The 15069-nt window shown below is 37.7% G+C and overlaps 1 protein-coding gene across 2 annotated transcripts in view; it reads left to right on the top strand.

Annotated features, from left to right (window-relative positions):
- The window catches only part of rfx7a (regulatory factor X7a), a 36376-nt gene that overhangs the window by 17058 nt on the left and 4249 nt on the right, over window positions 1–15069 (top strand). For both annotated transcript variants that reach the window (XM_089129503.1, XM_089129502.1), the window contains exons 2-8: window positions 3350–3383; window positions 11713–11798; window positions 11997–12119; window positions 12315–12435; window positions 14064–14144; window positions 14336–14543; window positions 14734–15035. In XM_089129503.1, coding sequence (XP_088985629.1) covers window positions 3350–3383; window positions 11713–11798; window positions 11997–12119; window positions 12315–12435; window positions 14064–14144; window positions 14336–14543; window positions 14734–15035 — 955 coding nt within the window. The remainder of the gene's footprint in view (window positions 1–3349; window positions 3384–11712; window positions 11799–11996; window positions 12120–12314; window positions 12436–14063; window positions 14145–14335; window positions 14544–14733; window positions 15036–15069) is intronic.

The raw sequence follows: 15069 nt of genomic DNA, 5'->3' as shown, positions 1-15069 counted from the left end.
GTTGGGCCACCAAAATGCAACCAAAGCACAATAAGTAGAAGGCTTTAGGTAATTGTTAATCATACAAAATAAGGCTGAATTCCGTGAACTTCTCTTAGCCCTCCGTTTGAAGTGTGCCTCTGAAAAATCTCCGTTTCGAGGGCTATGTAGCCCTACCCCTTCGCCCTACCCCTCGATCTCAACAAGAATCGGGACACCCTACCCCTAGACGTGAACGCGCAAATCGGAGGGGTAGGGCCAAGGGCTAGGGTCAAGGGGTGAATTGGGATTCAGCCTAAATGCCATGATCACTAGATTTTATACAAGTGTTACTATAATGATTGTGTTAATGGTGATCAGCAACCAGATATTGATGATGTGGAAGTTACTGCCTTTTGCCTTGGCATGACTTCTCACTTTTTGCTGACAATACAAAGGCAGAGTACAGTAACTTTAAAATAGTGGTCAAAAGTCAAGTTTGAGCTCAGAATTTTGCTATTGATAATTTTAATTACTTAAACATCTAATTGCCAGATTTTCAGTGTCCTGCCTATAATTAATTTGGTTATTTTAAGTTTTTTTTTTTTAAAGTTTTTTTCCTCAGTTCTACATTCTAGCGAGTTAAGGTCTTTTGCCTTTGTAGGGCAGTATGGCAGTACGAGCGGAAACTGAGGCAACTCCTCACCCCTGCTGACGCGTCCCGTTTCCTTGGCTAAAATCGCAATTTTCTCACGATTTACAATTAGTTGGAAACATTGGGGATATTATAAGTAATCAGCTGAACAAAATATGTAATGTTGGCCTAGTGGTTGTACATATTGTACCTTTAAGACGTACTGCTCTCTAAACCCTTTATCTGTGTATCATGTGAACACCGGGCTAATAGTGTTAAACTTTGCTGTTGATGATTGCATGTTTAGCTCATTAAGTAAATCTCAATCAGGTGTCTGCTTGAAACAGTCTGATAATAACATGTGTTGCTACAGGAAGTGACATTAACGGGAACTACTGTTTATACTGGCTGCCTTGACAACAGTGGTGTGAACCTTAACCTGCTTCAAGACTACCTAGAAACAGTTTAATGAGTTTTACCTGGCCTGAAGCCACATGAGAACAAATGACAACTCACCTAGTAACAGTTCATTAGTTCCCTGACCTCCCTTGTTCATAGGGACAGTTATATGTCTGACTCTCTAAGAACACAAATGCTATTTGGCTTTGGCCTGTGGCATAAGCCTGAAAGGTTTTATATGGGATTAAAATGTCACAATGTTGAAACAACACGCTGCCTGATTGGATGTCCTATAATTTTAAAGCCATTATGTGTGGTGTAGCTTTGGTGATTAGCAAATCAGAGCTTGACACTAAGGACGGCCTGATGGCCCAGGGCCAGTGCCAAAAAAATTTTGGCCGTAAATTTGGGTCTGCGTGGGATGGATTTTTCAATCCCACTTCCGCAAAATTATTTACTGTTCTGGCAAAAATATGTTGGATTTTATTCTGCTCCCTGTCTCCACCCCCCCCTCCCCCCGAAACTTGTAAGTTTTGTCTCGTTCCCTCTCGTAAAAGCCTGAGCAATCTGGTGGCAGAAAGTAACAGTTGTGCAGTAGTAGCCTACTCTATTGAAGCCATGGAATAAAAGTATAAAAAAGGTCATTTCTAGGGCTGGAAATAACAAATATTTTTATATATATATATATATTTTATATATTAATCTATCAATAATTGTTTTGATTAATCAAATAATCTAACGAGTATTTAGCAGCAATTGCTTACAAGTGTGACTCTTGAAATGTTTTGTTCAATCAGCAGATTAAATTAGCTGCTTAAATGTCAAGTCACAAAAATGTCACAACCGCATTCCAACTAACTTATAGCAGTAACCGTAGCAACAGTGTCAAACATGGTGGTCTCCATAAAACCGTCAACCATGATTGACAGCGCGTAATTAAATAATTTTAATCCAATCAAGGCACGAGTTCATCCATTAGATATTTTAAATAACAAATTCAGATTTTTTTCTTGAAATTTTTAGCTTATATTTTACAATTCTGATAAGAAAAATAGAAATTGCAAGATAAAATCGATATTCTGCCTTTTTCCTCAAAATTGCGAGTTTATATCCTGCACTTCTGACTTTTTTTCCCTCAGAATTGTGATATAAGTTATAAAATCTGAACTGGGAGATATAAACTCACAATTGCACTGAAAAAAGTGAAAATTGTGATCTAAAAATGTTATAGTTTTAAATGTTATGTGTAAAATTATATAGGTTTAAATATTTCATGCTGTAACTGTATATGGGCTAATACATTATGCATCCTATGGACTGCATATGTGAGTACTGTTTTCATCAAATTCATTCTTTAATAGTTGGGTATTCATCTGTCCGTTCGTTTAATGGCTTGCAACCTTCGTTTTTGACTACAGCAGCATTCTGTAATAAAGAAGCCCATCTTTTTTTTTACATCCTTAATCCAAAGGCATCTTGCCTGTTTTCCTCCACTTGCTAACACTGTTTTTCTTTCACCACAATGCATGTACAGCAGTGACGTAACTGCGATGTTTGTGTGAACTGTGTGGGTGCTACCACAGAAACCGAAAATTCTTGGGCCAGCAGCATGTGTCCAAATTTCAATATTAACCATTCTATTTCATCAGAAATGAAATACCGAACTTATCCTTTAAAGTACCATTTATTGTTTTGCACTATGTGTATATTTTATCTGCAGGTTATGCCAACATCCAGTAAATAATACACTGAATTCAAAGTGCCCTGTTCTCTGTTGTCTTCGCACCATCTTGTTGTACAGGCATTGTGTGGCCTGACGTGACATTTCTTGTGATGTTGAAGGAAAGGAAAGAGAAAGGGTTTCTGGTTAGTTGAGAAATGTGTGTGTGCATTTTGCAAGGGATCATTCTTTTTAATTCTCACCTTTAATGCAGATTGCCCTGTGACTGTAGTACCCAGAATATGGTATCCTTTGAATGTTCAAGTTATTCTGTAGCCTTCACAAGGAAACTATCTTTACATTACTCTAAATGCAAATTTGATACTCTCTTCTGTTCCATACCTGTATATAGAGTCCATACCGGTTCATTCTGGTTCCTGGTGGTCAAAACATTCAGTTTGGCAGGAATATTTATAGACCAGTTCGATGGAACACTAAAGCAAGATACTTTTTTTTGTATGTAAGCACATGTGTTCCTGAGGATATATTGGTCTGAGCCGAACGAGGCCGACGGGTTAGAGGATGGAAAGATGTTTTGAATGCCAATGATTTATTAATAAAGCCAGCTTTATGAATGTTTCTCAAGTTACCCTTGTGTCATGCTGATTATTTCTCTTGTCTTTTTTTTTTTTTTGCAGCAAAACTGTACAATCAAAGGTGGATTGCATTTTGGTGAGTATTTTATATCAATGAAAATGTTGTTTCACTGGAAATACATAATAAATGAATAATAATTCAACAAGAATACTGTAGTACTTGACATAAACATAATTTAAACATACATATTTTAATATAAACATAATTTATAATACAAAAAAACTGAGCTTTATCTAACATTATGGTAAAAAAAAATAATATAACGCTTGCAAATGTTCGATAAACCACAAAAAATTGAATTATTTTGTTAATTTAGGATATTGACTTGCTGAATCGAATATTAAGGTTGGACAACTACTTTTTTGTTAAAAAGTACTGTTTGTTAATAATGGAGACTACAGCAAACATTACATTAGGTTTAATAAACACAAACTGAAAGTGAAGACTGTCCCTCCCTCCTCTGGAGAGAACAGAAAAGTTGATTCTTTTTGGGACTTGGATTTGTTATGGTGCCATATTATGAAATTCTGACTTTACCCCACGTTTAAGTGTTATAACCGGTTCCCATGAACATGAAAAGTGATAACCCAGTAACTTTGTTTTGGTAAGCCTTTCTCTGTAAGCGTGTCAAAAAATAATCCGATCAGATTTCGCTCCCCTTCTGTCTGACGTAGGAAGGGGATCTTATTATAATATTACCGCCCCTTAATCTGCACGTTTCCACCCACTGCGACACCATTTGGTTTTTGCAAGTGATAACAGTGTAACCTGTACTAACGCAATGGCAAAAGTTCGAGCAAAGCATGCAAACGGTTCTGTCTTTGGCTGCACAGACGAGCACTGTGAACTGTGTAAACTTGTGTAAAAGTTAAATATGACAGTATATCTATGAGATGAATCATTGTAACTCAACAATTACATGTATTCATTAACCATTCGGAAACGTCCAAGTACAGTCTAAAAGTTACAACCTCTTCCTGAGTCTCTCTGTAAGGCTGCACTCCACTTCTTATTTCTGAACACAAGAAATGGCACGTTTTTTGCTCACAAAAAGGGGCAACTTTGACAAGCTATAATAAATAATCTGGGGGATATTTTAGGCAGAATTTTCACAGACACATTCTGGGGACACCATAGGTTTATATTACATCTTGTGAAAAAGGGCATGATATGTCACCTTTAATATTGACTGACTTTGCTTTGACTTCCTTATGGTGGTATTTACCGTTGAAGAAGGGTTTGGCCGGTCCAGAACTGTCATCTGACTTTTAATGCACTTACTCTATTGTGGTGAAAACAATGACAAAGTTGATGATATTAAAACCATCTATTATGGTTATCCAAAGTAGAAAAACAATGTGGGACACATTGAAGATGCATTCATTTAATAATGTTTGACTTTGTAAATATTCATTAGAAAGCCTATTTGCAGTGAGGTTGAATGATTGCCAGATAAACTTTTTATCTGATAATAAAACGTGCATAAACTATGATGGAAACACATTTACTGAATAAATTCCTCGATGCGCACCAAAAAAGACGTGACTTTGGGATGAGACTGCATAACTGGACTAACCAGCGGACCGATCTCGTTGCACAGCATGTGAAATGCTGTTTTGGTCATTCTGAAATGCCTAAGCAAAGTCTGTCGTCAAACTGGTTCAGTATAATTGCCTCCCAGAACCGTCTTACATGACTGCGTTCCCCAACAGCCTCTGAAAGCAAGATAAATTCATTGAGTTCATAAATACTAATGTTTAAGTAATTCGTTATATACAAAATTATTTTAAACAATGACTTTTCATACTGCGGCAACTTCCTTTTTTCTTAGTGATATAATTTATCAGCGCTAGTTTATCATGAAGTGACTCTTCTGCCCACTGGATAGAAACGGTGCTTTATTCGCAAATGTTTTAAGCGATATTCCAATTTTACTGAAAACAAAGTTACATGCTTTGGATGGAAACGTCATAGCTACTGTATGATTCATTCAAGAGATTTGTTAAAAAAATGCTGATTCATCTAGTAGTGAAACAAGTAAAGTATTTAGAGTCATTGAATCATTCATTCAAACCATAGACTGTAAAAAATATGGACAATATGGACGTCTGTTACGTCACCCATATACTTTCTGAAGAAAAGTTTTAAGGCTGTTTATGGGGGTATGGGCAGCGCCATACTGGAAAATCTTGGGAAATACAAAATACAAATGTTCAGAAAGGATACAGAGGTGGTATGATGTGTTGTGTCAGATCATGGCCGAGACGTCAAATTCCACTCGGCGCAGCCCGTAATCAGCTGTCAATCAAGTTAACCGCCCTTATTTGTCATACATTTTATATCTAAATACGATCTAAACTAACGAGTTAGAAAAAAATTCACCCCTCTCACAGTTGTCAGGCACGCGGAACATATTGAAGATTAGAATAAAAGTCCATGTGACCAAACTGTAAAAACATGAATTTGTGAAAATGGACATTTTAACATGGGGTATATGGACATTTGCTCCCTTTTGGGACCGACCTCTAGCGGATTTTCATTGTATTGCAGGTTTTCGCACTTCCGTTCGCACAACATTCTTCATTTTTCAGATTAGAATGTTGCCGCTTGATTCAAACCAATTTTTCAATATAATTCATTTACATTAATTAAACAACTGAAATATATGACAGCAATTAATATTTTGTCATAACCTCTAGTCTAGTAAATAACATTTTATTTTGTTTAGTTGTCTGCTCAGAATCGTGGGAGAATCGTGATCACTTTGAAACAAAACAAAAATCACGATTCTTAATTAATCCAGAATCTTGCAGCTCTAGGTTAGTGATACACTGAAATTAAAATGGGACAGTGCTGATATGAATCACATATTGCTTTGATCATAACCCAGTGAATTAGACCATTATAGACTACTGTTATAAGAATGAGTCCTTTTCAAGTACTTCACACAATTTTTTTCAGCTCTTCAAAGCTCAAAAATCTGTATATTATCCAATTGAAATGTTATTTTTAATGTGATGGCCAAAAACATTTGTTGTTCATCCTTCAAAGATTGTCCCCATTTGTAAAACCAAGTTTCATGACGTAGGAAAACAACACTTGATGAAAAACAAAACCTCATACTTGAAAATTACAAAAGACATTAAATGACCACTAAAACGAGTAGATGGCTGCCGAGAAGCACATGTTAGCTCAGCCATTTCCACTCTCCCATTATAGTTTTTTTCAAACATTTTGCTTTTGAATTCGTTTTTTGTACATTGTCAATGTCAAATCACTATTATAACATTTAATAAATCTATTTTTGTATCTTTTTATAGTATATAATTGTTGGAAAAATCACAAGCCTCATAAAAAAGAAAATTTTCTTCAAAATTGCAAATGAAAGTAAACAGACTTTCATGTGCAATGAAAGTCTGTGTAGCCAATCACAGACTGTGATTGGTTACAAATTACTCAATGCTGCAAAAATACATTGTAATAATATACAGACACATTTGCAGAGCCGTTGAACTCACATGACACAAATATAACAATCTGTTCTCTTTAATTTACTTGCTTTTCTCTTATATTAATGATAACAAATTGAATGTTACACATAGCAATAAAACTCCATTTAGTCCTGCAATTAAAATATATTACTTACCATTGACCTAACCAGGCAGTCAAGGTATGGCATATTCAATTAACGCCCCTGTCCAGGACGTGAGACAAAGCTCACAATTTTGGGAATGCCCCACAAATGTTACCTAAGTATGCATGGCAGTGTAATGTATGCTAATGTGTGTAATATGGGGATGTTTCTGCATGGCTGAGAAATTGAAGACAGTTCATATCAGTTGAAGTAGGACTGCAACCATGAAATGTTTTGAGTTGTGTGTGTGGTGACCTATGAGGGAAAGCCAAATTGACAGCGGTCTGTGTCGCCCCTCAAGGTAAAAGTAACATGGAATCTTCTCCAGATATTAGACAGGGTTTCCTGTGTCAGCTGCTCACCTCCTCTGTCCTTATCCGCCCCCTCCTCGTCTAGTCTGCCGCTGTTGACCTCTGTAGGATGTTGCCAGCCCTCGCCGAGTATTGCATCAGCCTCCTCTCATGAAACTTTCATTCCATAGTAGTATCCCACAAAGCTCTACTGTTTAACTTATCTCATATTTACATGTTACTAACAGTGTCAATCAATCAAAAATAATAATAATAATAATAATAATACTTTAAAATTGTTCGTAATATTTCAGTTGCCAACCTTGTAAATTGGAAATTCAGAGCAAAAAAACTTACACATTGTGTTTAAGGTTTCTTTATAACAAACAGGTTTATGGGTTTGATTTATTTCAATTGTTAATGTTCCAAACTGGTGCATGGAACATAAAGGAAGATATTTGGAACCAATTTTGTTTCTATAGTGAGAGTCAGTGGGGTCCAAAACAACTTTGTTCTTTAATATTATTAGCAAAAAGCTGAGATGTTCTTCAACATATCATCTTTTGTATTCCACATTAGATATAATGTCATACAGATTTGGAATGACATTAATGATGCAGAATATATTTTGGATGAACTATCTCTTTAAGTGGTTAATGTAAAACATGCTGGATATTGTACAATAATTCAATTCATCATGTTCACTCGCTGTTTCTGAATCAGCATTTTGTCCCAGACCAGTATTGAATTGTTCTGGCATCCGGCCTGGAAGAATTTGCTTGTGATAAACTTCTGTATGCTTGTCAGAAAGAACTGGGTGACGTGGGATCAGTCCTTTTGAATAATGCATGAGTAATTCATGCATGTCTAGTAGGCTCAGTATTGCTGAGTAAGGGGCCTTCACACTCCCCAGGGGACATTACACCTGCATGAATGAACTATAGTGATGATGAGTTAAAGGATCTCCCTAACATTGTCATGACCTGCTTGCAAATTTCTTCTCCATCTCAAAGTTGAGAGACTGATGATGAATGAATGATAAGCTTGAAAACACTTTCGACAAAGCTGTTGTAAATCAGCAAAAATCAAAAGTAAATGAGTCTTTCAGTTTGGCTTACTGTAAAATACTATGATATTATGATTTAAAAAAAAAAGAATACTTTTATTCAGCAAGGATGCACTAAATGTATTAACAGTGACAGTAAAAACATTTATAATAAAATATTTCTATTTTAAATTAATGCTGTTCTTTTAACTTTCTATCCATCAAAGGAAATTAAAAAAAATGTATCATGGTTTCCACAAAAATATAAAACAGCACAACCGTTTTCACATTAATACCAAGAAATGTTTCTTAAGCAGCAAATCAGCATATTAGATTGATTTCTGAAGGATCATGTGACACTGAAGACTGGAGTAATGATGCTGGAAATTGAGCTTTGACATCACAGGAATGAATTACATTTTAAAATACATTCAAATAGAAAGCCGTTATTTTAAATGGCAATAATATTTCACAGTATTAGTTTTTTTTAAATGTATTTTTGATAAAATAAATCTAGCTTTGGTGAGCATAAGAGACGTTCAAAAACATTAGAGGACAATTAGTAAACATTATAGAACAATCTTCAGACGCCAAACCTTTAAATGGTAGCGCACTGTATGTGTGCTGTTTTTGTTTCCACATGCTTATGTTATGTTTGTCCACCCTTAAAAAGTCATGCCAAGTCCTCTCTTAAATAGAGTTGTCCACTTGGCTCCGAGACGTCTGCATTCTCGTGCCATTTTTACTTAGTTTTCTTACCCCTCTCCAATTTTAATACTAACGGCGCTCAGTGGTTGATAACTTTAGCTATTTACTAGCCATCAACCCTTAGCAACGAAGAGACGAATGGAAAAGACAGAGAGACGCAACTATTCTTAGAATTTGATGGAAAGGGGAGGGCGAGAGAATCAGCAGAGTGTGATGATGCCATCACTGATGAAGAGATGTTTAAGTGACAGGTGCATTTCCCCACAGTCTTTCCCTGAGTTTCATAAGATGTGTGTTGTTGGTATTGTTTATTTTCACATGGCCTTTACTCTGAAGAGGTAATTTGGACACATAGTTAATGTAGACGTGTGGTGTTGTGGGATTTTTGAAGATCCCCACATTTCTCCCACAGGCAGACACCATGAAAACAAAGGCTTGTTTATGTAGGATTAACTGACTGCTCTGATCGCTAAGGGATTAGGTATTCTTCGGGATTATTTTTTACCTTGGATGACTTCCTGTTTGAGGTTATGCCTTACAATCCTATTGAAGTCTGTTTATTTTAATTCGCTGCTCACAGCTCTGCAGGTCTCAGCCCAGCTTGGCGAGTAAAGGCCTCAGAGTTTTAATCTTGCATGTAGCTCACGATGGTTGCAAGGTGCAGAACACATTTCAAAAACCACTATAATATCTCTATCCAATGTTTATAGATTGTTTGTGGGTTTGAGCATATATATGCGAGTGAGAAAGAGCCGGCAAGTGAAAATGGGGAGCAGTGCCTGGAGGGAGAGACTTGTGTCTGCAGTGTCTCTACTCGGGCAGAATTTAAATCAGCTTGGCCCCACCCTAACATCTCACACATTCTCTTTGAAGAGCTGTTCAGTGCCTGAGTGTTACTCTAACATTTAATAACAGCTCAGCTGTAAGAGAAATAAAGAGACCTGAAGATCATAATAAGATATTTTTTAATGCACACATCTGTAGTAATGTTGTAAAAAGCCCATTATCTGTATAAAAGACACCTGCCAACAGTCACACTACAAACTCAACCATGGCCAAGACCAAAGAGCTGTCGAAGGACACCAGGAAGAAAATTGTAGACCTGCACTAGGCTGGGAAGAGTAAATCTACAATAAGCAAGCAGCTTGGTGTGAAAAAATCAACTGTGGGAGCAATTGTAAGAAAATGGAAGACATACAAGACCTGATAATCTCCCTCGATCTGGGGCTCCACGCAAGATCTCATCCCGTGGGGTCAAAATGATCATGATAACGGTGTGCAAAAATCCCAGAACTACACGTAGGGACCTGATGAATGACCTGCAGAAAGCTAGGACCAAAGTAACATCTGCAGTGCCGGATGCGTCCCCCTGCTTAAGCCAGTACATGTCCATGCCCGTCTGAAATTTGCCAGAGAGCATATGGATGATCCAGAAGAGGATTGGGAGAACATCATGGGGTCCGATGAAATCAAAATAGAACTTTTTTTGGTAAAAACTCAACTCGTCGTGTTTGGAGGAAGAAGAGTGCAGAGTTGCATCCCAAGAACAGCATACCTACTGTGAAGCATGGGGGAGGAAATATCATGCTTTGGGGCTGTTTTTCTACAAAGGGGATTGGAAAACTGATCCGTGTTGAGGGAAGAATGAACGGGGCCATGTATCGTGAGATTTTAAGCCAAAAACCTCCTTCCATCAGTGAGAGCCTTGAAGATAAAACGTGGCTGGATCTTCCAGCATGACAATGATCCCAAACACCTGGGCAATGAAGGAGTGGCTCCGTAAAAAGCATTTCAAGGTCCTGGAGTGGCCTAGCCAGTCTCCAGACCTCAACCCCATAGAAAACAATATTTCACAATGTTGTTTCACAATATTAGTGTTTTTGTGAGCATAGGAGACTTCTTTGAAAACATTAAAAAAAAATTACCAACCCCAAACTTTTGAGTTGTTGTTCTGGAAAATAAAGGTTTTGGCCCATTATTTGGTCCAGCTGATCAACCTTGTACTTTTGTTTAATTTAATTTTGATCAAACCAGACAATTTTCTGTCTGGTTCTAAAGATGGGCTACCTTTTCCCTATATTCAAAAGCTTGTTTTCAGTGTAACAAGAAGTGAAATGCTGTCATGTCGCTATACTTTTATGTCATGATTATCTAATTTTCTTAGGCTTCTTCTGTAAGTACTTGTACTGATGTACTTGATGCTAAGGCCGTGTGTCCACCAAAGCGTTTTTAGCCAGCTGAAACTAGACGCTCTGCTGAAGACGCTGTGCTTTGGGCGCTTGAGAGCGTTTTGGCAGCGCAGCGTTTTTTCTGTTGAGACGTATACAGAATATATGCAGCAGTTTGAATGTTGTGACAGTTGGTCGGTTTGGTTTAGTCCCGCCCCTCCTCCACTGTGATTGGACGACTGGGTAAAATGTGACAGTGATGAGTGCTGCGTTTTATCCAAAGTTGAATATTTTACAACTCCCCAGCGACCAGTAAAAACGCTGGGCGCTCGGCGCTTCAGCGTGAAAAAAACGCTCAGCGCCTCGGTACGCTCATGCCGTTTAAAAAACGTGGCGCTCCCATTGAAAACAATTGAAAACACATGCCAGGGGCGTGGAAAAACGCTTTGGTGGACACACGGCCTAAGTCTTCTGTACTTTACATTTCAAACTCTTGAAATGTGGCATAATAACGGCTTTATATTGAGCACACGTCGTCTGTGTTTCTGTTGCTTTTCAGCAAGATGTGGAGAAGCTTACAGACATTGAAAAACTCTACCTCTATCTCAAGTTGCCGTCTGGACCAAGCAGTGGCATTGAGAAAAAGTGAGTGATCTTACGGGTTCTTCTAAACTACTGTACACCCGGGCAAAATGAGGCCAATGGAACCTTTCACTAATAATTTCATCATCTTTTTCCATATTATTTTTTGCTAATGGTAGGAGAAAAACATCAGCAAAATAGTATCTGTGGCTAGCATCTATTCTGTAGTTCTAATTGTATTGTTTCATTCTTTTCTATCAGTGAGCAGAGCGCCATGTCATCAAGTCGTTCCCAGCAGATGCATGCATTTAGCTGGATTCGGAACCATCTTGAGGAGCACCCTGAAACATCACTGCCTAAACAAGAAGTCTATGATGAGTACAAGTAAGCCGGGAATTCTGGGCCATCTTGCTTTATACATAAACATTTGAGCCAGAGTTGGTTCAGGTTTAAGTGTATGAAGAATGTCCTGCACGTATTTTTGCACAGAGCTTGATAGTTGATATACTTTTGTTTTGTTTTCTGTGAGAGGTCTCTGTGCAAATTTTAATTGATTTATTTTACATGTGTGCTTCTCAGGAGTTACTGTGATAGCCTGGGCTATCACGCTCTCAGTGCTGCAGACTTTGGGAAGATCATGAAGAATGTCTTTCCCACCATGAAAGCGCGGCGACTTGGCATGCGAGGCAAATCCAAATATCCTTCAATAGAACTTTTTGTAACAATCCCATCCTCCCTTTTCCCAGTCCCCCAAAGCAGACACACATAGACGTTCCTTTCCCTGAACTCTGTGTACTAAAGCATCTGTTGCTGTAATTCATGTAGCTGCTAAATATAGATCAGAAATCGTTTCAAAATAAACTTTGAGTCCTTGAACAGTTTTGCCGTATAGGAAACCTGTTTACTATCGGGTGCCAAATGCGGATCTTCAAAAGACATTCAGCAAAGTTTTCATTAATTTCTTTTCAGCGTTGTTTTTCACGGAGGTACAGGCTATTTACTACAGTACTTTATAACTTAAAGGGAAAAAAAATCTAATTCATAGAAAAAGTCAAATTTGCTTTTGTTCTTGATTTTATTTTGAGGTTTTTATAGGTGATATGAATCTAAATTCATATTTCTGTTTTTGTGTTTTGTTAAAATATACCATAATTAGTAAGCAACATAACAACAACATGTATTTTAACTGTTACGTCTCAGAAAACTATCTCGGAAATGATTGGTTGTGTAACTGTGGTCATTGTTTTTTTGGTGTTGGGTAAGGCAGGATTAAAAGTATTCGTGAGCATTCGTGAAAGCACGAAAGCATTCGTGAGCGTGAATATTATTTTTAATTTCTGAGTGCGTCACTAAAATAAAACATGCCTGTTGTTGACGGTTGCTACTGCAACGGAAATCCAATCCTCACCAACTCTAATGCCCAAGAAAGCAACGCTTACATTCCAGTAAAGGACATCTTGTATTTTCTTATGCACGAGAATTGAATTTAAGCCCATGCTTTTTGGTGATTGATTTTTCCAAACAATACTGTAGTTGCCACCATATCGTTAAGGTTTTTGATGGTCATGTTTGATGTAATAACATACACCGTGTACATCTAAGAACAAAAACTGGAAAATATATCAGCTTTCATTCTAAGCTGTGTGACATGTTCATGTGCCAAAAGTTCAATTAGAGTGCATGAGATGGAAAACCTTCTGTAGGCCAACATATGGTCCATTTTCTTACCCAACCTTTTCATACTGAAGAGTGTAGATGCATTCATTAACTGTCAAGTACTGTGATGTGGTACTTTTTGTCTGCTGTGAAAGCTCTACGAATAGTCTTTGTTTGTGACCAACATATCTGCCCCGCATTGGCTTTGTTAGCCTCGCTAGTATTTTTTATTTTTTTTTCCATTTTAATTCCTGTGATTTAAAGGGATACTCCACTTTTTTGGCAAATAGGCTCATTTTACCACTCCCCTAGAGTTAAACAGTTGAGTTTTACCGTTTTCGAATGTATTCAGCCGATTTTCTGATATTTAGAAGAATATCAGTAACCAGACCGTTTCTGGTCTCATTGACATACAACATTCAATGGTCTGGTTACTGTCAATGAGACCAGAAACGGTCTGGTTACTGATATTCTTCTAAATATCAGAAAATCGGCTGAATACATCTGAAAACGGTAAAACTCAACTGTTTAACTCTGGGGGAGTTGTAAAATGAGCCTATTTCCAAAAAAAAAGTGGAGTATCCCTTTAATACCTTTTTAGATATGTGGAAATCCAAGCACTTTTTCTTGGTGTAATGGACAGATTTATTTCCTTGACTTCTGTGAACATATTGCTATAGTGGACTTAGGAAGAAGGCTTGTGTACACATGCCTTCTCTACCCAACCTAGATCTTCACAAATCAGGTGATGGGGTGAGTTACTACTCTTTTTCTACTCTTTTTTTTTTCTAATTTATTTACTCATCTTTTCTTGTCTTTTTTCTTATCTTTGATTCGCTGCAATTTTATCACTCTTACCATTATAATAATATTAAATATCTGTCAAATACCTAAAATTGCATGTGTGAAAGCCTAGAAAATGTGTGCTGATTTTTCATTGTCAGTGTGAAGTGTTTGAAGCTACTGGTCAACTGTCAAGTGCAGAAGATGAGGTGCGCATTGCCGCATGTGGGTTGGTGTGCGAGTGGGCACAGAAAGTGCTGAGTCGGCAGTTTGACAGCATTGACGATCTGGCTCGGTTTCTTTTGAACAGCCACTACATTGGAACTAAGTCTGTGGCTGCTCTTACTGTGATGACCGGTTCCCCCTCAGGTACAGTAAACTTGTGAGAGCCCAGCACTTCACTCCATGTACCTACACTTGGAAATGTCTCCATCTTGTGGCTAGCAAACACAAAACAAACCTAAAAATAAGTGCATATGTTTCTTGATAAAAAATGTATTTCATTTATTTTTTAATGTTGTCATAATTCTACAGCTGATTCTCTTTTTTTTCCCCACAGGAGCAAAGATGTCCATTCAGTCATCTGCATTCGCTCCCACAGCCGATGCGCACTCATTCCAGCCTCAGGTTAAAACCCTGGTCTCACCCTCAGTAGATGCCAAACAGCAACTACAAAGGAAGATACAGAAGAAGCAGCAGGAACAGAAACTACATTCTCCACTCCCTGGCGAAGGCCAGGCCAGGAGGGTAGATGGGGGCATAACTCTCGGGGCAGGGACAGGCATACCTTGTGGAAGTCCTGGTCTTCTTTCGCCTCAACCTATTGGGATTGTGGTTGCAGCTGTTTCCAGCCCCATCACAGTAAACAACCATTTTTACACAAAATTACAAAAAT

Source organism: Pimephales promelas, chromosome 1, assembly GCF_988280905.1.
Source record: "Pimephales promelas chromosome 1, fPimPro1.hap1.1, whole genome shotgun sequence".
In the NCBI taxonomy this organism is placed as follows: domain Eukaryota; kingdom Metazoa; phylum Chordata; class Actinopteri; order Cypriniformes; family Leuciscidae; genus Pimephales; species Pimephales promelas.
This window is presented reverse-complemented; position numbering and strand designations above follow the sequence as displayed.